A 22,295-nucleotide genomic window follows, 5' to 3' on the forward strand; every position below is an offset into this window, starting at 1 on the left:
CATTGATTATCATTACTTTGGAGGGGAATTGTGTCAAATTTAGTCTTGCTAAGGGTTTGTATTCAAGGATGGGGTTTCGAATTAGGCCTTAGACTTTTAAGACTGGGTTACGTTTTGGAACTTGGGTTTTTTAGACTGGGTTCGGATTTCAAATGAGGGGTTCAAGCATGGGTTAGGGGTTGAAACTAGAGTTGGGGTTTCTGGCCAGTCTTTGAAACAAAGGTTAGGGTTCCAGGTTACGGTTGCAAGCTAGCGTTAATGTTTTAAATTTGGGTTTACATTCAAGGAAAGGTTTCAAGATTGAGTAATGGTTTGAAAAAAGGCTTACTTGAGTTTTTAGACAGAGCTAGGGTTTGAAACAAGGGTTGAGGATTCCAAATAAGGGTTTAAAATCAAGATTGTGTTCAATTCAGTCAGTGTGAGGTTTTAAATTATTCAAAGGTTAGGGTCTCAAGCCTGGTTTGGAATTTTATACAAGTTTTAAGGTTTGAAACGATTGTTAGGATTTCAAATTCGGGTTTCAAACCAGGGTTAGGGTTTCAATTTTAGGTTCGAAGGCAGGGTTAGGATCCAATACTGTATGTGGGTTTCAAGACAATTAGATTCCAAACTAGGGTTTGAAGCAGAGATCTGGGTTCTAAATTAGGGTTTCCAATTAAGTCCACAATAGTTTTGCAAATGAGGGTTTAGGTAAGTGTTAGCATAAAGCTTGACGCGTACAATTGTCCAAAATGTTTCCAAGAATTGATTGAAGTATCAGTGTAACCGTCGCCTCGTTATAAAAAAATATAGAACACATATATTATGATCATGTTTGTGATTTTCCTCGAAGCGGCGCCAAGCTTTTTATCGCGTAGGCTTTGAGGAGTCTTTAGCGGAAGCAGCGCCCGTAAGCAGGCGCGCTAATGAAGCTCAATCACGCCGGGGCGACTATGTGGAAAGTTGAGCTATTACGGTTTAAGAATGCCGCCTCCCCACTCCGGGTGGTGGGAGAAGTTTGCTGTCCGTGCCCCAAAGGAGATTTCGGGGGGGGGGGGGAATCGATGGGTCAGGTCATTAATAGATCTGTTTAAAAATATTTATAATCTATAGAGTGGGGGGTTGAGCTAAATTAAAGATACAGGCCATCATCAACAAGCAGCAGTTTGGCAGATATTAAATATTGTAATATTCCTAAAATGACAGTTCAAGGTGTTTCTAGCCAATCCCAATTAGATTTTAATGTCAAACTTAACATCAAACGAAGGGAATAGCATGTTGTCAATTAAAACAACTGCAGGTCTGAATAAAGTCTGTTCGCATTTATGCTATCAAACAATGCAAAAACGGCATAAATGGGCTAATGAATGGGATCTGTGTCACAGGTGTTACGCAATAGACGTTTGAACATGGTGAAGCAACACATGTAGACAGACAATATAAGAATACTCACAGGCTTTATTCCCTCTGAAAAATGACTCATATTACAGCGATTCAATCCGTATAGCCGTAGATCTGTATGATCGGCCCAGAGGTGGGCAAAACACCCGCCCGAAGGAGCAGCACAATGTGCATTGAATTGAAGCAACCCGTTTTTAAAAAAGGCACAAAAACTGTTCACTTATTTACATTTTATTTGAAACAGATTACAAATATTTTATTGTTTGTTTTTCGTGGGATCATAAAATGAATTGATGGGATTTCCAAATTAGGGTTTTTAAGACTGGATCGAGGATTCGAATTAGGGTTTGAAACTTGGGTCAGGTGTTCATGCAAGAGTTCTAAGGCTGGTTAGCGTTTCTTGTTCGGGTTTAAAGTAAAGGTTAGGAGCAGGAAATCCACAGTCGACATTATGACTCCGGCTCCGTGCTAATCACATCTGCCTGCTAAAACGACCTCAAGCGCTTGCCGAAAATGTGCCGAGCAGGCGCATCCTTTTCCTCTTGCCGATGGTACCGTGAACCTTTTGCCCTTTGCCATCGTTGCCTTCCGCCGAGACGTTGTGTCTCTTTGTGAACGGCAACGGCTCCACACACACACAAAAAAAATATAAAATGTGGGCCGGGAGCCAGTCGAACAGCCTCGCGCTGCTTGTAAACGAGAGGCTCGTGAAAAGAAAGACGCTTGTAAACACGACCGTGGACGCCTGCCAAGAATATGTAAAATCGGATGCTTAACTTCTCCAATTTCCTCAACTATCGAAATGTGAATTTGACTTTTGTTTTTGGACGCATAAACGAAGCGACGCTAGCTGAAAAGGACCGTGAGTCGTTTAAATTGAGGGGTACTTGAGTATAGTCAATAATACAGTTCGGCATAACACAGGAATCCTCAAGGATAATGTGCCCCCTAGTGGCTGCGAGGGGTATAGAGGGTGAGGGTTTTAAGCTACTTTAGGGGTTGAAACCTGGGTTATTGTTCAAAATTAGGGTTTCAAATTAGGGTTAGAGTTTTAAATTGGGTTTCAAACTAAGCTTAGCGTTTCAAAAAAGGAATCCAAACATAGTTGAATCCTTCAAATTTTGATTGAATGGCAAGGTTGCGAGTTGAAATTAGGCTTTGGAACAGCTCTAAAGCGTTGGCCTCACAGTTCTGAGGTCCAGGGCTCGATCTCGGACCCGCCTGTGTAGAATCTGCATGTTTTCCCCGTGCCAGCGTGGGTTTTCTCCGGGCACTCCGATTTCCTCCCACATCCCAAAAACATGCAACATTAATTGGACACTCTAAATTGCCCCTAGGTGTGATTGTGTCTATGTGCCCTGCGATTGGCTGGGAACCAGTTCAGGGTGTACCCCGCCTCCTGCCCGTTGACAGCTGGGATAAGCCCCAGCACTCCTGTGACCCCTGTGAGGATAAGCGGCTAATAAACTGGATGGATGGAAACTAAAGTTGCAGTAGTGTTGTAAATTCAGGTTTTAAGACACGATTAGGGTTTCAAACAAAGTTCAGTTTCAAAGTCAGGTTTATAGCAAAGGTCAGGTTCTCCAGGCGGGATTTGCGACAAAATTTTCAAAAGTTTCAAATTAAGGTTTCAAACGAGGGTTGCGGTTTCGAACAAAAGTTGATGGAAACTGAAGGAAACCTTGGAGTTTTAAATTTGGGATACAAACCAAGGTTTGAATTAGGCACGCAGTTGATGGGGATTACCATAACAATAACCTAAGTACACAATGTACTGTGTTTTATTTTCATTTTCTAATGTTTACCCGTGTTTTCCCGTTGTGCCGCGAGATGTTGTCATCGTCGAGGAACTGTTCCCCAAACCCTGCGAATGCCCGTTGGCCCTCCCGATCGTACGAGGTGTGCGCTCACTCTTATCGCAAATAAATTTTCATACATTTTTTTATCAAGGAAAAAAAAGCAGCGTGTGAGATTGGACTTCGTACGGCGATGAGAAGACGAGCGTGTTATTTTTGGCCCGCGTGGAGATATCAAACTCTGACACAAGCGCACCAAACGTGAAGATTACTGTAAGCCCGTTGCAGTCTTTCATGTTGGTTTTAAGAGTTTTCATGGTGCCAGTATGTGTTAGTAGACCACACACTCTGCGGCACAATTACTGCGGACTACTCATGTGATGGCTTTGGCGAGCGTAGCCGATGTTTTAAGCATCTTACGTACCGGATTCTGCTTGTCGGACCGACGTGTTTTCTGGCTTCCGGCGTTTACGACTAACCCAGCACCAGACACCGTGTCACCGCAGACACGCAAGAAGCTTCCATTTGGGCTACGAACGTCAAATCGTCACAAAATTAGATTTTTGCGGTGAAAACTAAGAGTGATACTAGCATGTACCACAAGGTATCTGCGATGATTCCGAATGGTGCCGATCAACCAGATTGTGTGGTGAGGAAACAGAAACCAACCGAATTCTGTGCGTATTGCCTTGACGGACCGTAGGAGACATAAAAACCGGAAGAAGATTGTTCTGGACCGGTTACAACAAAGTTAAGGCTATTTTAAAAACAGCAAAATTTGTTGTGAGGTGAGAATTATTATTATTATTGACTCTGTGGTTTGTCTTAACAGAAACAAATAATACTGTTTTTCTTCATAATGTTGGCGATGCATTCCATATTTTTGGGCTCGAGCAACTGCCCATCAAAATGTCTATGCACGTGCCTGCCATCTTGCAAATGGAGAGTTGGCCCAGTTACCTTAGATTCTCAGCAATGCATACTGAAAACGAACATGAATTGCATTTAAAAGGTTTATTCATTGTAATTGCCAGCTTTGTGTCTCCGGGTTGGCTTCCGAGCATGTGACAAAGTAACTTGTGCCCTATATTGTATAGCAGAAACCTTCTAAAACTATCACTTGATTTTTATTTGTAGCATCATTTGATATGTTTATTTTATTTATTGTTTGTATTGAAGCAGTATTTAGTCATACAGTAGTATACTTGTATCGTACTACATACTTTCTCACTCATTTTTAACTCTCCTCCTTTTCACAAAAGTGCATGTTTAAACAAAATTTATTATAATAATTGGTCGTCAATCCAGGGCGCGTCTTTGTCACAAGGCTTCTGCTTGGTGTCGATCATACGCGTCACGTCGATGTTGTTGTTGAAGAAGGTCTCCTTGGCGCTGTCGATGGTCGACCGGGGCAGGGTGCGGGTGCGGCTGAGGATCCAGGCGAAGTCCAGATGGAAGAGGCGCAGGACGTCCGTGCAGGAGTACACCAGGGCCGTGTTCACGTAGTCTGTGGACAGGATCCAGTAGGGAGAAAAGGGCAGCACTGGTGGACACAAATACGTAAAGTTTGTGAGGATGGATACAAGTTTTGCTTTCATTTTATTTTCTCCCATCTGGAATTTGATTTATGTGATCTACCATAATGCCAAATAAGATCTGAAACTGTTTGCACAATGCACAATTTCATAAAGTGCTATTTTCCTGATTAGGAAATATTACAAAAATCGGGATTGGCTTTTTAAGGTGGTTGGAACGGATTGATGGCATTTCCATTCATTTCAATGGGGAAGGATGACTTGGAATAACATGGTCACAAAACAAAATAAACTCATATCTCAAGGCACCACCGGATTGTTAAAATATTTTTTTAAAATCCAGGATTTTACAAAATCTCACCATAGGAGTAACTTATTCCCAGTTTGGCTGGATTCTTCTGATCCTCGATGACACCTGTTCCTTCGATTTTCCTTAGCTCTCCTTTCCTGTCCATTCACATAATTCTTGTTCAATTTCAGGAAACATTACCATAAAAATCTTTGTTTTTTTCCCCCCACTCACAATACTTCCGAGCTGACCACTCGGATAGCTTTGTCCGCCTTGAACGTGAAATTGGTCTGGATGCAGCAGCCCCTTTCGAACTGCGTGGGCAGCCTTGCGATTTCGAACCACCTCCCCATGAACTGTAATGGGCAAAACAAAATAACATTTTTTTTTTTTTTTTAATTATGTTGGCTCCACGCAGGGGCTTTTTCTGGTACGGACGGTATAAGCAGCCACCCAGGTCGGTACCCTCTCGTTGACAGTCGCCCAGGGGTCTGCAGTTTTCTGGCGGCAATGCAATTTTTTTATTGTTTTAATGTAAAACTATTTTAATTTGAATTTTGTTAGGGCTGCGTCGATTATTCAAATACTGGAACTAGAATAATTCAATTCTAAACAAAAGTCAGAACTAAAGCACAACCCCGAAGCAACAAGACCGCTACAGAAAGTAAAGTCAACAAGGTGAGATCACCTGTTTGAGGTTGAAAGCGGGTTGAACATCCGGTTCTGGACACGGACCCCAATGGGGCACCTGAGATCTGACGAGAGGCACAATAAATGCCGCCAGCGCCAAAAAGAGCTTCATGGTGAGCTTTGCCTGACAAAAAAGGAAAAATGTCAGCATTAAAAAAAGATATATTTGGCTTTATTTCATATTTTTAAACAGTTCCCAAGACTCTTAAAAAAACGTCTGTGACACCCTTTTGAGCGAAAAACTTCAAGGATAAAGAATAACAAAGCATCTTTCCCTCACTCTATAAATATGTAAACTATTTCAAACCAAAGCTAATCGTTGAGCCCTGACTCCCAAAAAAAAGTCAGTAAAATTATGAATTGTATTTTCACTCATGGACGCAGCACTTCATTGTCAAGCAGCCAACTTCAGGATGTCAATTTGTCGGCAAAATCGGTGTCATTTTTACGACTCAACATGATTATAACAGGGAACACACAGTCCAGTAAATGTCACATTTTCTTTGTTAAAACAATCCATTTTTTAATGACACACAATGAAGAGTGAGTTCTTACCTCAGGGGTGGTGGGAAATAGAAGTGTTGCAAGCGAGCGAGTGAGGTTTGGCCCACAGTGCGTTTCTGCGTCGTCAATGGTGGCTTTTGTGCCGCAGAGTCCACTTTATTTCCGACTTGAAGTCAGCTATTAGCAAATTGGAGTCATGAGGGACACACCACCACATGTTAGGAAACAATCTTGACTGGGCCAATGCTGCGCCACATACAGACATGTGTTTAAATTCAGAAGATATACTTTGTACTCAATTCAAAGTTGACAGCAATCAAAGCAAATCTCTGGTTCTTGAGACGTTTTGCAGGGTCTACTCGTGAAAGATGTGCTTACTGAAACTGGATTCCGGGGCTGAATTTTTCATTTTCTGGGAGGGCGGATTGTAAACATTCTAAAATAGATATTGTAATGAAAAATACATATAACATTATTCACTTCAATGTCGATATGAAAAAATAAATATGAGCGGAGAGCGCGTCATCCATGCGCACAGTTGCGGAAGTCTCATTCCACATGCGAGTGGTCACCATATTGGCTGCATCTTCTGTACGTGACGTCAAACTGGGACATTCGCCATTGAAAACACGCTGTGCCACCTACTATGGGAGAGAAACACGCACCTAAAGCGACCGGGGCAACATTACCCAATCGTTTCGAGCCATATTTAGATGATATGCGGATTACGCCCAAACCGCATGCGGCCCAACCACCTCCCCGCTCGATCCACCTCCGCGCGGTGATGATAAAAACAACGCCGTCCACGGGCGATGACGACGCTGCAGCCAAACTGCCTCCCCGTCTGATCCACCTCTGCGGCCAGGCGCCGCGATAAGTCACCCCGCCGGGGCTGCGTCCGCCAATCACGGCTCCGGCTGGAGTGCCCCATCGACACATTCAGCACCCCTGATTTACGGATTACGTCCCCCCAACCCAATTATTTTTTTTAGTAGCTGTATACACATCTAACTGTAATTTGGAACCCCCGAAGCTCTCATCCTTTGCACCCGCGCAGTCCATTGTTCACGATGAACTGGGTCTTTTTGAAAAGTATGAAGAATGAATGAATCCTCGCGAGTGTTCGAACAATACAACGAGTCGGCGAACTACCTTACAGCAGGTAAAACGAGTATAAACATACGAGAGTGAGCACCTGCTACTAACGTCACTTCCTGCTTCTTCTCCAAAACAAATCCCTCAAGTAGATTTTCATGGCGGGAGTTACTAAAAGCCATATTCGTCCAAATCATGTTTTGTGGTGAAAAAAGTGGATGGGTCCATACCAGCTGCCGTTTTTTTCATTAATAACATACTAAAAATCATGCATTTCATGACAGCGGACCTTTAAAATCATGATGGCTCTCTATTGTCGTACTTGAGCAACTTCAACTACCCAGACAAATTCCTTGTGTATTTTTGACATCGAGTACTTGTCATTCTGACTCTGATTCTGATTCTGATTCCCATTACTACTCATGTTGCCCAATTGAACTACAGAAGATGACATCGCCGAAAACGCTCCAATAGGAGGAAGTCGCAGGGTGGAGCCAATGAGTCAAATGAGCCATAAAAGCGGCAATTTGTACAGGTGTCACTCATCCCTACAAACAAGATGGCTGCCGTGCAGGTGACGTGCTTGACGTTGATGTTTGCCGCGGTGAGCGTGGCTCAGGTGTTCAAATTCGGCGGGTGCCCTGATGTTGCCGTTCAGGACGGCTTCAACCTCACCAGGGTGAGCGCTGATTGATTCTGGTCTGTCTTGATATTATTTTTGATGAATTTTGAAGTAAACGTTCCTGTTTTCTGCAGTATACGGGCAAATGGTACAGCGTCAGGAGGCTGCCGACCAAATTCCATCAAGGCAGCTGCCCGTTTGCCGTGTTCACGCTCGTGAGGCCCGGAGTCTTCAGATTCTCCATCAATGAACTGCTGTGAGTGCCCTTTTAAATTGATCAATAGCGTTCATGATCGTTTCTGAACTCAGCATTTTTTAAGAGTATGTTTACACTGCGTTTTTTTTTTTTTTAAAGCGGGCTTGTGCAGAGACGATGGCAAGGCAGCTGGAGACTAAAAAATGGAAGCATTAGGTAGAAAGTAAAGTGGGGGGGGGAGAAACTTGATGAGCTTGCGGTTTAGAATTACTTCAAGGTGACTGGGAAATTGCGCTTTCTGAACCAGTGAATTTTTAAGTGATGCAATGAGAGGAACTGTAATTATGTTCTAATTTTCTATTTAGAAACAAATAACTGAAATCAATTTACAGGATCTTCAAGTGGGGGAAAAAAAAGATGGCTGGCACCTTTTTGAACTTTGGCTTACTTTAAAGGGCCACTGTCATGAAATGCATGAGTTTTAGTATGTTAATAATGGAAAAACTGCAGCCGACATGGACCAATGTGTTTTGTTTTTTTTCACCACGAAACAAGATTTTGACATGGCTTTTTGTCACTCCCGCCATGAAAATCCTTTCGAGGGATTTGTTTTCGAGAAGCAGGAAGTGACATGACAGGGCTGCCCTCTAGTGGACTTGTTTGTTTCCATTAGTTTTACCTGCTGGAAGCTAGCTCTTTGTTCCTTGTTAGCATGAATGCCAGATCGTTGGGTTGCTGGATATTGTTCGAACACTTGGGAGGATGGATTTACCCTTCATAAGTTTCCAAGAGACTCGGTTCTTGTGAAAAATGGATAGGATGAGAGCTTCGTGGGTTCCAAATGACAGGAAGGTGTGTATACAGCTACTAAAAAAAAAAAAGTTTCGGGTGGACCACGTGATCCGCGTACATATGACAGGAGCTAAATGTGTCGATGTGCGTGTCGGACGGCTGCCGCGTCGGCTCGCTTGTGAAGGCTGCCGCCTCGGCTCGCCTGCAACAAGGCCGGCGGCCTTGGCAACCACTTGGATGTCGTTGAATGACAATTCCGCAACTTTGCGCACGGATGACTCTCCGTTCATTTATTTTTTCGTATAGACATTGAAGTGAATGTTTCGTAATTTTCATTATGAGATCCATCTTGTTTATAGGGATGACACTTGACCTTTAAATTTGGACTGAATGTTTCAACAGTGCATTTTCCTAAAAGTGCAGTGAAACAGGTTGAAATGAAAATTGGCAAATTGTCACCTGGATTTGTGGTGGTCCCAAATTGTCAAAAGTCTTGGCTCTTTATACAAAATCTGTTACTCTGAAATTGAATATTGCTATGATTGTATTTTGGCTACAACAGGGCAAGCAAGATTTTTTTAGCACTTGACTATAAAGTAGCGCTAAGGCACATCCAGCCTCCCCCCCCCACCAGTTTCAGTTTGAATGCCCCCCTCTGAAATTCCAAGTGTGCGATTTCTGCTCCAGCTGCAGTGAACACAGTTTTGACCATGTTTTCAGTGCTGTAAAACACAGCCATTGTTGAAACAAAATACTACATCCATTAAAAAAATTGCCTTTACCCCTCCCCCACTTCCTAGTGCCAATGGTAGCGTTTATTCCACTAATGGCACAGCCCGTGTGACGGATCCTACAGCGCACGCCAAGCTGGAGTTATCTTTCGATAACTGTAAGAATCCGACGTCACATCTCGTGTTTTGGTATACTGTGCGCGCACTGAACTCTCGGCCTTGCAGCATCTCCTCCTGGAAAGTTCTGGTACTGGGTGCTGTCCACGGACTACGTGGACCACGCAGTGGTGTACCACTGCGAAGAGTGGGGCCACTTTCACCTGGACCTGGCCTGGATCCTGGGCAGGGCGCCGACGCTGGCCCGGGATACGATCCAGAAGCTGCAGAGAGTCCTGAACGCCGCCGGTGTGGACGTCACTCAGCTGGTCGACGACAACCAAAACTCAAAGTATTGCAGCATCATGCCTCGCTGGAAGCAATAAAGCAAACTGAAATGAATTCACAAATTTCATGTTTACAGATTGTTGCATTAGCATAGAAATGTGAACCTGCTAAAACACAAAATGTATGATGCTTGCGTTTAGCCTCAAGAGATCCTAAAACTGGAGTGAATGAATGTGACAGTGTATGATGAAATTAAAGACCCCCCCCCCACCCAAATGAAGGCAAAATGGTGGCGAAATAGCAATTTTGTGACTGAATGTAGCTTGACCTCTGCTTACAATTTTCTTTAGTTTGACTATCTTGTCAAACTAATAAAAATACTGACATACAGGGTACCACTATACTATTTTCTAATAGTTTTAGTATTAATGGCTAAACTGTTAGCCACTTGATCTCAGCTTTGTGCTAGCTTGCAAATGCTAACAAAAAAAAAGTTGAGCCCCACCTAGCTGAAGAAAGCCTGCTTAAAGGTCAAGTGTCATGGGGGAGAGAGGACATCTCAAAATTGAGTGAAGTGACTGGGGCAATATTAGCGTATCGTTTCAAGCCATATTTAGATGATACTCGGATCATTTCTAACGGCTTTCCAGACAGTTTGTATGAGCCAGCCCTGCCAAAGCTGTGCCCGACACATTTAGCACACCTGACTTAAGTGTGCGGATCTTTTGTTACATTATGAGAGGATTATGTCCCCACCCTCAACTATTTTTTTTTTTACTAGCTGTATAGACACCTACCTATATTGGGAACCCACGAAGCTCTCGTCCTTTACGTTTTTCACGACAAACTGGGTCTTTTTGAAAAGTAAGAATGAACCCATCTTCGAGTGTTCAAACAATATCCAGTAATACAGCGAGCCGGCATTTTGGCTAACGCGAAGGAACAAAGAGCTACGTTCCAGGAAAAAAACGGATGGGTCCATTCCGGCTGCCTTTTTTCAATAACATTAAAAATCATGCATTTCATGACACTCTTTCAAAAGGAGGCAAAGTGTATTGTGTTTGTCATCAAATAGTTTTTGAAGTTGTAGCGTTCGACTCTTCCGCCATTTGGGAGTTTATCACTGTGCTAGCTCCTAAAACCCAGAGAAGCTAATAGTCCTCAACCTTTGTTACCATTTCCTGCCCTATTGTTGACAACAGCATGTTCCCGAATGCGCCACCACTCAAGATTGAAGGCTTATTTTTGGGATTATTCAACCTAAACAATCAGCTCATGGACAACAAGACCTAAACAAGATTTGATCGAGACGTAATGCTTCCACTTTAGCGGGATTAGGCCCCGGCGTGAAACGTCCGGACGGCAGATTGGAGCTGTAATTAGAAGATGGCCAAGCAGAAAGAGTGTCTTGTTTGTCAATTTATAGCCATGGAGGTTAAACCTGCTGTGATCCCTTTGCCTCGCCGTGACTCTATAATGCTGCCTGCAAACAAGATGGACAGAAATCCCTCATAAAAAGCTTATGCGGGCCGTAGGTTCCCAAATGACTGGTTTAGATGTTTTTAAGTCCTAATGCTTAGTTCCAAAGTCCATTATTAGGTCATTCAGAGCACAAAACAATGCAACTTGTCCATTTCCTGACCGACTGTGGTTGAGAACTTCTGTCCATTTTCTCCGTATGAAGGGGACTACGCTGGGTTCTGTGTGAAATTTTTGTTTTTGTTGCATCTCTGATGCGCTATGGCTTTTTTTTTTCTTTTAAATGTAATTCAATAATTAATAATGGTCATTAGCGTGGATTAATTGGTCATGCTCAGATGGGTTCTGTGTGAAAGGAGAGACGACTAAATATGGGCTCTACTATTTATAAAAAAAAAAAGTGGAAAAGGGATAACATCTTCATATCCAATGCAGGCTTATAGCGTGTTTTTTCCTCCCCCGGGCACTGATGTTATATCAATTTTACGGGAAGTCCTGATGTATTATTAAAGGGTCCTGAGGCTGAATTAAACGAGATTCCCCTTTTCGACATGTAGGAGTCAAAACGGACATCCACTGTGCTGATTATTCACTGCGACTGAGGCTCTTTGTGCACTTTTGTCCGTCTTTGCTGGGTTCTGTGTGAAAGGCACAGTCATACAAACGCTGACTCCGCTGTTCCAAAATGTTTGTTGAAACTTGAATGAAAGAACTGCAACGTGTACTGAAGCCCAACCTACGAGTGAAGGTCATCGAGGCCGTTTGCACCCGATTTGTCCTGCTTCACTGGGTTGTGTGTGAAAGGCCCAGGTGGATAAATGCAGACTCTGCCGTTACACCCGTTTTTTTGTGGAACCTTGGCATCGAGGACGGCGTAACGACTTCATCTGTCAATTGCAGCCTCCCGTATAAGGCATGCATTATAAGGCCATCATGGCTATCCAGCCACCTCCATTTGTCCCGCTTGGCTGGGTTTTGTGTGAAAGGCATGGGCAAATAAATGCGGACTCCACACTCGCACATCCGTTTTGCAGAAAGTGCAGCCGATTCGGCCTTCAACCTGCCTCAAAGTACAGACCCCCGGCAGTAAGTGGCTGGTGAGCACAAATTGTCAGCTTAGGGGGTGGAGTCTGAGTACATGATCCGGCCAAATTAGACCGATTTCTAATAAATGACCACCAGGCATGTTCGGGTCGCAAAAAAAAAAAAATAAAAAACTCACACACAAACAAGACTTATGAAAGGATTTTCTAAGCGTGGCGGCATCGGGCCTCCGAGCAGGAGGTCTTTGCCTAGTTCGGTGGTGGTGCAAAAAAGGGAGCTAAGCGTTTAGGTGTCTTAACTATGGCCTAAAGTGCTAACAAGGGATTAGTGAGGTAAACGTCCAAAGAGGTTTAGCGCTTAAGGAGCAGTGCTGCTTCAGTAATTACACATGAGGTTTTTTTTTTTTGCAAGGTGCGCCCGAGCAGTCGGACGGGGGGAGATCACGGTGATGTCAGGACGAGGGAGGGCTTACCGCCTCGGATAAGGCCCGCTAATGGAGATGAAACCAATCGGTATTTAAAAGGTCTTTTTTAGTTAAGGCAGTTAGGTTGGCAGGCACTCTGCTAACGTGGCGGGAAGTCGGCCGCGAAGGAGCTTGACGCGCCGGGAAGGGACGGGACAATTTTTTTTTTTCCATTAACATTTTCAATCATTTTTTTTTTTTTTCATCGAGCTGATACAGACAAAAGGTCTACTCGCTGGATTTTCAAGGTGAGGCCTTTCAAACTCGAAAAACTCAATTTTGCTCCTTTTTATCTGTTTAAAGAATGCAGTGATGGTATGTTTTGTCAAACGTGAATAAATGTGTAAAATTGCTTTAAATTGCTTCAAAGGGCAAGGAAATTTGACGAGCACTCGTAAAATCTATGGAATTTAATTCATATTGATCTGTAAAGTGAACCTAAAATCATTTATCATTTAAGTCTCGCCCCTGAATGAATTTGCCCATATCATTAAATACTAATGTGAAGGAAAACAGAATGACCGCATATTTTTTTAACAAAATAATTGTCTAAAAGAGAAGCATTATTGGCTGGGTTTTATTTGTATTCTATTTTGGGGGGGGGGTGAGGAATTGTGTAATTCTTGCCATTTGTCACATTTATGCGATATTAGACCGACACTATACACAGACCAACTCAGCCAATCAGAAATTTAAAAAATAAATAAATAAATAAATATATATATATATATATTATATATATATATATATATATATTTTATCAACCAATTTTAAGGTCACATTAATTTTGTTTTCAAAGTAATACTTGAATACTGAGTTTGAAGAGTTTTTGTTTTGAAGAGCACAGAAACATCTCCAAAAGGGAGTACTTGAAACGTGAGCCGAAATGGACGTCATTACACGTGAGTGGAGTGAAGTCACACGCATTTCGATTTAAGGCAGTTGAACCACGTGACTTGCAATCAATTTACAACTCCGGTTTCCTCCCACACCCTCAAAATATGCAACATTCATTGGGCACCCTAAATTGCCCCAAGGTGTGATTACAAGTGCGACTGTTGTCTGTCTCCATGTGCCCTGCGATTGGCTGGCAACCAGTTGAGGGTGTACCCCGCCTCCTTCCCGATGACAGCTGGGGTAGGCTTTAGTACTCCCACGACCCTCGTGAGGATAAGCGGCTCAGAAAATGGATGGAGGGATGAAAATATTGCCATATAATTTTCTCAGGCCAGGAACCACCTTTGATAACGGAAACTGTAGCCAAAATGGTCGTCGTATGTCTGAATGCTAAGGCAATAGGATCATGTGACTATTTCCAGCCAATTACCACAATGAAAAAAAATAGTTACATAGTTGCAAATAACTTTAACTCCTAGTAGAATTTTTGTGTTTTATAAATTATGTACTTCAGATGAAAATGAACCATATTTAGTCACTTAAATCATTTGATGAATACTGTGCATTAAGCAAGGTTAAAAGAAATACAGGTCCACAAGTCACAAATACTTAATCTATATAATTGTCTGTTTAAAAATAGATTTGTCCAATTTTGTACGAATCATATTTGGTAACTTTGGCTTACCCAGGTCATGCTGGATGCCACACTTCTCTATATATGGCAGCACAATCATGTGACTACTCACACCCAATCAGCAAACTCATAAAGCACACAAATGTATCAAGTCACAGATCACGTAAAAAAAAATGTTTTCATTTAATGTGCATAATTTTGCATGATAATAAACCATATTTGGTCACTTGACTCAAAATAGACGCCAGGTGTTTCAATATAAGGCAGTAGAACATGTGACTACTACCAGCCAATCAGCAAATTAAAAAAAAAAATAACAGAAAACACTGATCGTCAAGAATGTATTCAAATTGTTTGTTGTGTGTATTATATTTTGTAATTTTGGCAGAATTTTGCAAGACCGTTTTTACAATTTAAGTTTAAGTAATGCCAATTCACATTTTTTTTTTTAAATGAATATATTTCATCTGAATGCCCTCAATAAGATAGGATGATATTGCTGAGTTTTGCAGTCGGGCTTACCCTGCGACCCGTCGTGACCCTTGACCCCGCTTTAACTGTTCAATTAGTGCTTACCACCGACAAGCTGCGTATAATGGAATTGCCCATGTGTAACTGAGAGTATGTCAGGCTTTTGCATGCGTGTGTGTCGGGGTGGGGGTGGATGTGGCAGGTGGGGGGGGGGGGGTTGGGCGTTTAAGAAGGGGCGAGACAATGTCTGATATGACCTCCTTCGGGCTCCAGCTAAGTCGTCAGCAATTTTTCCCTTTAATTCATTCTTGTAATGGGATTACGCGGGCAACAGTAAGTCCCGAGGAGTCCAATCCCCTGCGCATTAGGCAGCAGCCTGTCGCGCAAAGACTCCCGGCGCACACCTTTCGTTACGATGTTCTCTTTTGAAGATAATAACATTACTTGGAATGGGAGAATCCCGCGCCGAATGTTGTGAACTCCCGTTTCCGCGCAAGTGTCGGGACTGTGACTCGGCACCACTAAGGCCTGGAAGTGTTCCCTCCCCCCAATAATAAATTCAGAAACAACAGCAAGAAAAACACATGCACACTTTAATAATTTTATTAAGAATTATATATATATATATATATACGGACCATCATAACAGAAATCTTATTTGTTTTCGTATTTATAATTCTATTGGGGGTTTTAATTATTGTAATTGTAAATGACCATTCTTGCCATTTATGGCTATTTAAATGTGAGTCAACACATGAAGCAATATTTGAATAAAATTAATCTTCTCTCTTAATGTTCTGAACTCCTTCCTGAAATTGAATCAAAACAGTCTCTTATTAAATCTTGCTGTGACAGCCTCGTTTTTTTTAAATTCTCAATTGAAAAAAATATTGGTCTGTGTTTTAAATAATTTAAATAATTATTAGAAAAGGGATGGTTAGTAATTTTAGATATATTTTTGGTGCATTTTCACCCCTATGACTCTGAAAATGATTTTTTTTTAAATAAACTGAGTGGAATTTCCTGCCATTTGTGACCTTTCAATTAATTTTACATTCATAAAAAAAATCTAAATTATTTTCCTCATTATTTTGAGGTCTTTTTTTAGACCAAAGTTATCAAGTTTGCTACAATATCCTGCTACTTCATTTACCATAAAAAATATGAAAATAATAAGAAAATAAAGTAAAGATGAAAATGAAAAAGTAGGTATGTACGATACTTTGTGTTTAATAATATAATAATAATGTATTCTTATCCTAATTCTTAAAGGAATAATTTTTAATGTAGCTTGTCAGTATTTTTATTTTAATTTGTGAATATTTGTTCATGAAAATCCTTTCCATTTGTGAAGTGAGTGTAATAGTAAACAAAAAACAAAAAATAGGTCTGTACTTGTAAGAATTTAAATAACTGGATGATTATTTGTATTCATATTTTCTACTTAATCCGGGAAAATTGACATCATGACGAGTTAAACAGCATTGCTAGTTAAAAAAATTAAAAATAAATCATCCTTCTGAATATTCTGAACTCCTACTGTAAACGAATTTGAGCTTGCAGGCGGTGAGTTTGTGAAATATTTATTTTACTTACTTACTTACTCTTTTTTTCTCCCTTCTTTTTCTTTCCTTTCAATTGTTTTTGACACAAATGTTGCGGGATTACCACAGGTTGAATGTTTCACCGTGGCGATAAGATGCTGAGCCTTAAACAAGCGAGGCGCGCTTGGCTCACAGGAAAGGAGTGACCAGAAAAGTCTTGTGGTGCCCACATAGCACCACATAAACCGATTGCGCCCCCCATATTTATCCTTGAGGTGTTTTTAGGACATCCTGGGTGCTAATGGGGGCTAATAGGCTTAGCACTCAGGGTGTATTGTCCGGGATGCTTACAGGCAAGGTTTGCTGGGGGTAAAACTCTAAACGTGTGGATTACCTCCGACACATCCCGTTAAAGTGCTGTATAGCCACGACTTAGCTAATAGGATCCCAATGGGGTAGGTGGGGACGGGATGAGAGGGGGTCAGCAGATGCAGCTGGCAGACTGTTGCAGACTGCCGCCGTGGATTACGAGGCTCAGATAAGATGCTTTTGGAGGGAACTTCAGAGGCCATCATAATACCGGGTTAGGTCCCGCGTCCCTGCATTTTTCCCAAAGACATAATGCCAGCGTGGAAAGGTAAACGCAATAGAAAGTCAAGTGTGGGCTCTTATTCCATTTTTTTCCCTTGGATTATTGGATTACGGCGCAGTCATTTTTATTTATTTTTTTTTTTAGCACAAATTGGCAGTGTGGCCCACTTTGCTCAAGAGGATCCTGAAAAGAAAAATCCTAAATCTGATGTAATAAGTATTGCGGTATCTACTTCAAATAAGTCTTTGAAAACAACTTCATCCTGTAATCCATCAATCCATTTTCTTTTGCCGCTTATCCTCACGAGGGTCGCGGAGAGTGCTGGAGCCTATCCCAGCTGTCAACGGGCAGGAGGCGGGGGACACCCTGAACTGGTCGCCATCCAATCGCAGGGCACATCGAGACAAACAGCCGCACTCACAATCACACCTAGGGGCAATTTTAGAGTCTCCAATTAATGTTGCATGTTTTTGGGATGTGGGAGGAAACCGGCATGCCCGGAGAAAACCCACGCAGACACGGGGGGAACCTGCAAACTCCACGCAGGTGGGGCCAAGATCAAACCCGGGTCCTCAGAAGTGTGAGGCCGACGGTTTACCGGCTGATCCACCGTGCCGCCTCATCCTGTTATACAGTATATGTATGAAATATTCAATGTTGTGGGGATGAGCAATAGAGTATAACAAGTAATATTATAATACAGTGTAAATATATATATATATATATAATACATTATATTTACTAAAAACTCATTAATTATATAAATATATGTAGAATATAATATTTATTATTTTTTAAAAATAGTATTTTATACTACAATATTGTTTGCTCATCCATTCAGAAATGTAGTCATGTTTTTGTTTTTTTATATCTAACTTCTGCCTCCTGGTGGTGCATATGGAGAACTGCAATGTTTACATTTATACGCATGTTGGGGAAAAATTTTGTACTTTATTGTACTCCTGATTTTTTTTTTTTTTTTTCTCCACCCAGCATCCCCGTGGTGGCCGGCGGAGCGTACGATGACCCCCCGCGAGCAACTGAGGAAGATGACGGCACTCGGGGAGCAGGGAGCCTTGGACGAGAAACACTGGTACCGCCTGGTCAACGGCATGTCGGCAAACGGTGAGAAAGGAAGGAAACGAGCGTGCGTTTGTTTTAACGGCAACTGTGGGTGACCCTCGTGTGCGTGTGGCAGACCTGCGGCAGAGGCAGGAGATGATCATGAGGAACCAGATGGCCATGGCGCCGCAGATCCTGGCCCAGGGCCAGCAGAGGTTGCAGGGGGTGCCGACGCCGTTCGAACCGCGCTTCATGGAAAGGTTCGGGACCCCGTCCCTCATATTGCGCTCATTTTCCCGAAGCGCGTATGTCAGAAATGAACTTGCTCGCTCTCTCAGGGAGTTGGTCCCTCCGGCCGAGATGGTGGCGCCCGACGGCAGGCCCGTGCACTTGGGGCCGCACCTGGGCCCCCCTCTGGCGCCGCATGCCGCAGTCCTACCGGGGAGAAACTTTCCAGGAGCAGGTGAAAATACACAAAGTCTGCAGTCACTTTGTGAGCAATTCTTAAAGTAAACGAATGGATGTTTCTCCTTTCCTCAGCCGGCTATGGCTTCCTGCCCTCGGAACCCATGGAAACGGTTGCCCGGCGACAGGAGCTCATTCACAAGCAAAACATGGCCAGGTGAGTGTTGTGTCAGCATCTGACAAAAGATTCTACCTTGTACAATAAAACTCAGATGGGTGGTGTCTCCTGAAAGCGGGGTCGCTGATCCCAAAGATCTCGGTCTACACACCTCACAAATGTGGCTGACCCTGGGGTAGCTCCTCTCAATGAGCTGATTTAGGGGCCGTAATCAGAGTCCCGGTCGGATGGCGGAGCCCAAACAGACTCACTTCGATCACTTGTATCCACAACCTTGACGTTTCGGTCACTACCCCAAAGATCGTGATAACAGGTGAGGGTGGGAACGTAGATCGACCGATAAATCTCTTCAATACCACGGTATGGTGAACCCAATGCCACCCTGAGATACTTCATCTCCTCACCTGAGAAAGGAGACGACTCACTCCCGTCCCTCGTATCCACAACCTTGACGTTTCGGTCACTACCCCAAAGATTGTGATAACAGGTGAGGGTGGGAACGTAGATCGACCGATAAATCTCTTCAATACCACGGTATGGTGAACCCAATGCCACCCTGAGATACTTCGTCTCCTCACCTGAGAAAGGAGACGACCCACTTCCGTCACTTGTATCCACAACCTTGACGTTTCGGTCACTACCCCAAAGATTGTGATAACAGGTGAGGGTGGGAACGTAGATCGACCGATAAATCTCTTCACTACCACGGTATGGTGAACCCAATGCCACCCTGAGATACTTCGTCTCCTCACCTGAGAAAGGAGACGACTCACTCCCGTCACTCGTATCCACAACCTTGACGTTTCGGTCACTACCCCAAAGATTGTGATAACAGGTGAGGGTGGGAACGTAGATCGACCGATAAATCTCTTCAATACCACGGTATGGTGAACCCAATGCCACCCTGAGATACTTCGTCCCCTCCCCCGAGAAAGGAGACGACTTCCGATCCAGACCGTGCAATCCGTCCTTTTCCCACCGAGAAACTCCGATTTAAAAGTGCCGTTTCTGATTTTGGCCTGTAATTGCCTGGAAACCAGTCCGGTGTTGTCTTGCTTTTTGCCTACAATCATCTGGGATCCCCACAAGAAAATGGATGGATGGAATCGTGTTGAATCCCAGTAAACCCAGCACCACGTCTCTAAAAAGAGAGATCGCATATTTAAATTGACCTATCATGCAAGTTTCTAGAATGCAGGAGGACGCCGGAGTAAGGACCTGACCCAAAAGTATCTTTTATCTTCTTCTTGTGTTCAGGATAGAGATGAACGCCATTCTACATCAGAAAGAACTGGAGAACGCCCACCAAAAGGGCATGATGGGCATGGAGAACCCCATGTCCTACCCTCCCAACCCCATGGCCTTCAGGGGTCGGCAGCGCATGCCCGAGGCCCACGACGTCTTTGTCCACCGGCCCACCCTGGACGACCTTCACTCCAACAGCATCCTCATGTCGACCAGCCCCTATCCACCGATCGGCTCGCTCCACAGAGAACGGGGCCGGCGGGTGGGCAGGCGCCCCACGGCCCACAAGAGCGCCGACCATCCCGTCGGCCACGTGAAGGGCCCGGCTGAGGACAAGAGCGTGGAGCGGAGTCCGGGCTGCGTGTCCGGCGGGGAGGAGAAGGAGGTGGAAGTGAAGGGAGACGTGGGGGAGGAGTGCTCCGCCGGCAAAACGCCCCACCAGGCCAAAGCGGAGTCGGAAACAGCTGCGGGAGGCAGGAAGTGCTACAAAGAGGGGGAGGCCAACTTGCGGAAGGGCGGCGCTCCAGACCAATGCCCAGACGCCAGCAGCAGCAGCGTAGCCAACGACAAGGACGCTCCCAACCAGTGTGGCGCCTTCCAAGAGAAGTTCATGTTCCCCTCGGGGGGGATGCCTTACATGTTCCCTGTGGGCGGGAACGGCTTCCTTCCACCTGGTGCGTTTGGAAAACACAACTTGCTTTAATACCCGTATTGTGGCTCAAGTCATGTCTGGGCCTCTGCACTTTTGCGATTCTCAGAATTTAAAATATTCATTCCTCAGCTCCTCCCAATCTCTTCCTAAATGGTGACGAGGTCTCCGAGGACATCAGAAAGTGGAGCGTCAACGACGTTTGCAACTTCATCAGCAACATCCCCACGTGTTCAGAGTACGCCCAGGTGGGTGTCGCGCTTTGCGTCGTCGCCGTCGCCTCAATGCCGTCGAAGTTGACGCGAGAAACCTGATGACCCCCGCAGACCTTTAAAGACCACATGATCGATGGCGAGACACTGCCGCTGCTCTCTGAGGAACATTTGCTGGACACGCTGGGCCTGAAGCTGGGGCCTGCTCTGAAGATCCGCTCACAGGTAATGTGACGTGATCAGAAAAATGAAATCCGTCCATTTTCTGAAGCCGCTCCTCCTCACGAGGGTCGCGGGAGTGCTGGAGCCTATCCCGGCTGTCGACGGGCAGGAGGCCAGCGCGCCCTGCGACTTTTGTGAGGATAAGCGGCAAAGAAAATGGATGGATGGAATCAACGAATCACACGGGCTGGTGTCCCCGATAGGTGTCAAGGCGCATGAGCAGCATGTTATACATGATGAACCTGCCGCTCCCCGCCGGCCCCCTGCAGGCCGCCCCCGACAAGCCGGGCGACCGTTCGTCCGAGATGGGCTCCCCGGTGAACTGCAACAGCGAGGAGATGATGATGATGGCGGCGGCGGCGAGCCCCCGGGAGCCCGCCGACGTCCTCAAACCCGCCGATCACCTCGGCGAGCCGGGCAACAATTCCCCTCGCGCCAAAGAGTTGAGCGCCGAACACGTCTGAACGCCGCAAGCAGCGCGGTCGGTTAACGATGGACATGCGTCAAGTGGATCGGCGGCCGCGACTCGCGTTCCGTCGGGTTGTGTCTTCTGTATGCATTACAAAGGCATGAAACTAATGGGAAAAATGAAAAGTTCACCTGTTATGATAATTTATTTTACGCAATGTCATTGAAATTTTCTACGACTTTTCAAATTTTTAAATAGTGTAAATAAAGGTTGATGTTTTTTTGCATTTTTACATTGGTAGGTGTGATCCTCACGAATTACCAACTAACAGATATTTTTTGTAATAATACAACAACACTGTGTTGAAGCGTTCCATAAATCAGATAAATACAATAAATGTTTGACTCAGATATGAATTTTGGAACAGTAAGGAGCCATCTCCAAATTGTTTTTAGAAATTTGGAAATGTCTGAAATATCCAGTGAAAATTAACTTTTATTATGATGATAATTGGCATTATTAGAGTATTATTATTACAAACTAATATTAATGCTATATTGTTGACATTGTATACCTTCCACAAACTTAAATATATATATATATATATATATATATATATATATACATAAAAATGGCACTGCTCTTAAAAAAAGTATTCAAATATTTTAATATATAAAGTAGTATAAATGCATAACTGTTAATTAAGATTTTAATCGTGTTTTTAAAAATGTGATTATTTTTACATTTAATTTCAAACATCATCCAAAATCCAAAT

The 22,295-nt window shown here is 43.6% G+C and overlaps 3 protein-coding genes across 4 annotated transcripts; 2 read left to right on the forward strand and 1 right to left on the reverse strand.

The window, feature by feature from the left end:
- Positions 1-4,263: 4,263 nt before the first annotated feature.
- LOC133511064 (apolipoprotein D-like) lies at positions 4,264-6,348 on the reverse strand. The gene is made up of 5 exons (XM_061839654.1): positions 6,246-6,348; positions 5,689-5,814; positions 5,235-5,356; positions 5,073-5,158; positions 4,264-4,719 (listed from the first exon to the last, which is right to left on the reverse strand). Exons 2-5 carry the CDS (start codon positions 5,800-5,802, stop codon positions 4,460-4,462), a joined length of 582 nt encoding a protein of 193 aa, XP_061695638.1. The 5' UTR covers positions 5,803-5,814; positions 6,246-6,348; the 3' UTR covers positions 4,264-4,459.
- A 1,462-nt stretch (positions 6,349-7,810) lies between these two features.
- On the forward strand, positions 7,811-10,128 carry LOC133510950 (apolipoprotein D-like). Its single transcript, XM_061839476.1, has 4 exons — positions 7,811-7,968; positions 8,046-8,167; positions 9,700-9,788; positions 9,856-10,128. The coding sequence occupies exons 1-4, from the start codon at positions 7,849-7,851 to the stop codon at positions 10,110-10,112; spliced, it is 588 nt and encodes a 195-aa protein (XP_061695460.1). The 5' UTR covers positions 7,811-7,848; the 3' UTR covers positions 10,113-10,128.
- An 8,009-nt stretch (positions 10,129-18,137) lies between these two features.
- samd7 (sterile alpha motif domain containing 7) lies at positions 18,138-21,631 on the forward strand. 2 transcript variants are annotated; one of them, XM_061839488.1, is made up of 8 exons: positions 18,138-18,263; positions 18,337-18,460; positions 18,539-18,663; positions 18,741-18,822; positions 20,041-20,702; positions 20,810-20,925; positions 21,004-21,114; positions 21,315-21,631. In XM_061839488.1, the coding sequence occupies exons 1-8, from the start codon at positions 18,161-18,163 to the stop codon at positions 21,573-21,575; spliced, it is 1,584 nt and encodes a 527-aa protein (XP_061695472.1). In that variant the 5' UTR covers positions 18,138-18,160; the 3' UTR covers positions 21,576-21,631. The 2 variants fall into 2 exon arrangements, with proteins under 2 accessions (XP_061695472.1, XP_061695473.1); XM_061839489.1 differs by having other exon boundaries at positions 21,381-21,631.
- The last annotated feature ends 664 nt before the right edge of the window (positions 21,632-22,295 follow it).

This window comes from Syngnathoides biaculeatus, chromosome 13 (genome assembly GCF_019802595.1).
Source record: "Syngnathoides biaculeatus isolate LvHL_M chromosome 13, ASM1980259v1, whole genome shotgun sequence".
In the NCBI taxonomy this organism is placed as follows: Eukaryota; Metazoa; Chordata; class Actinopteri; order Syngnathiformes; family Syngnathidae; genus Syngnathoides; species Syngnathoides biaculeatus.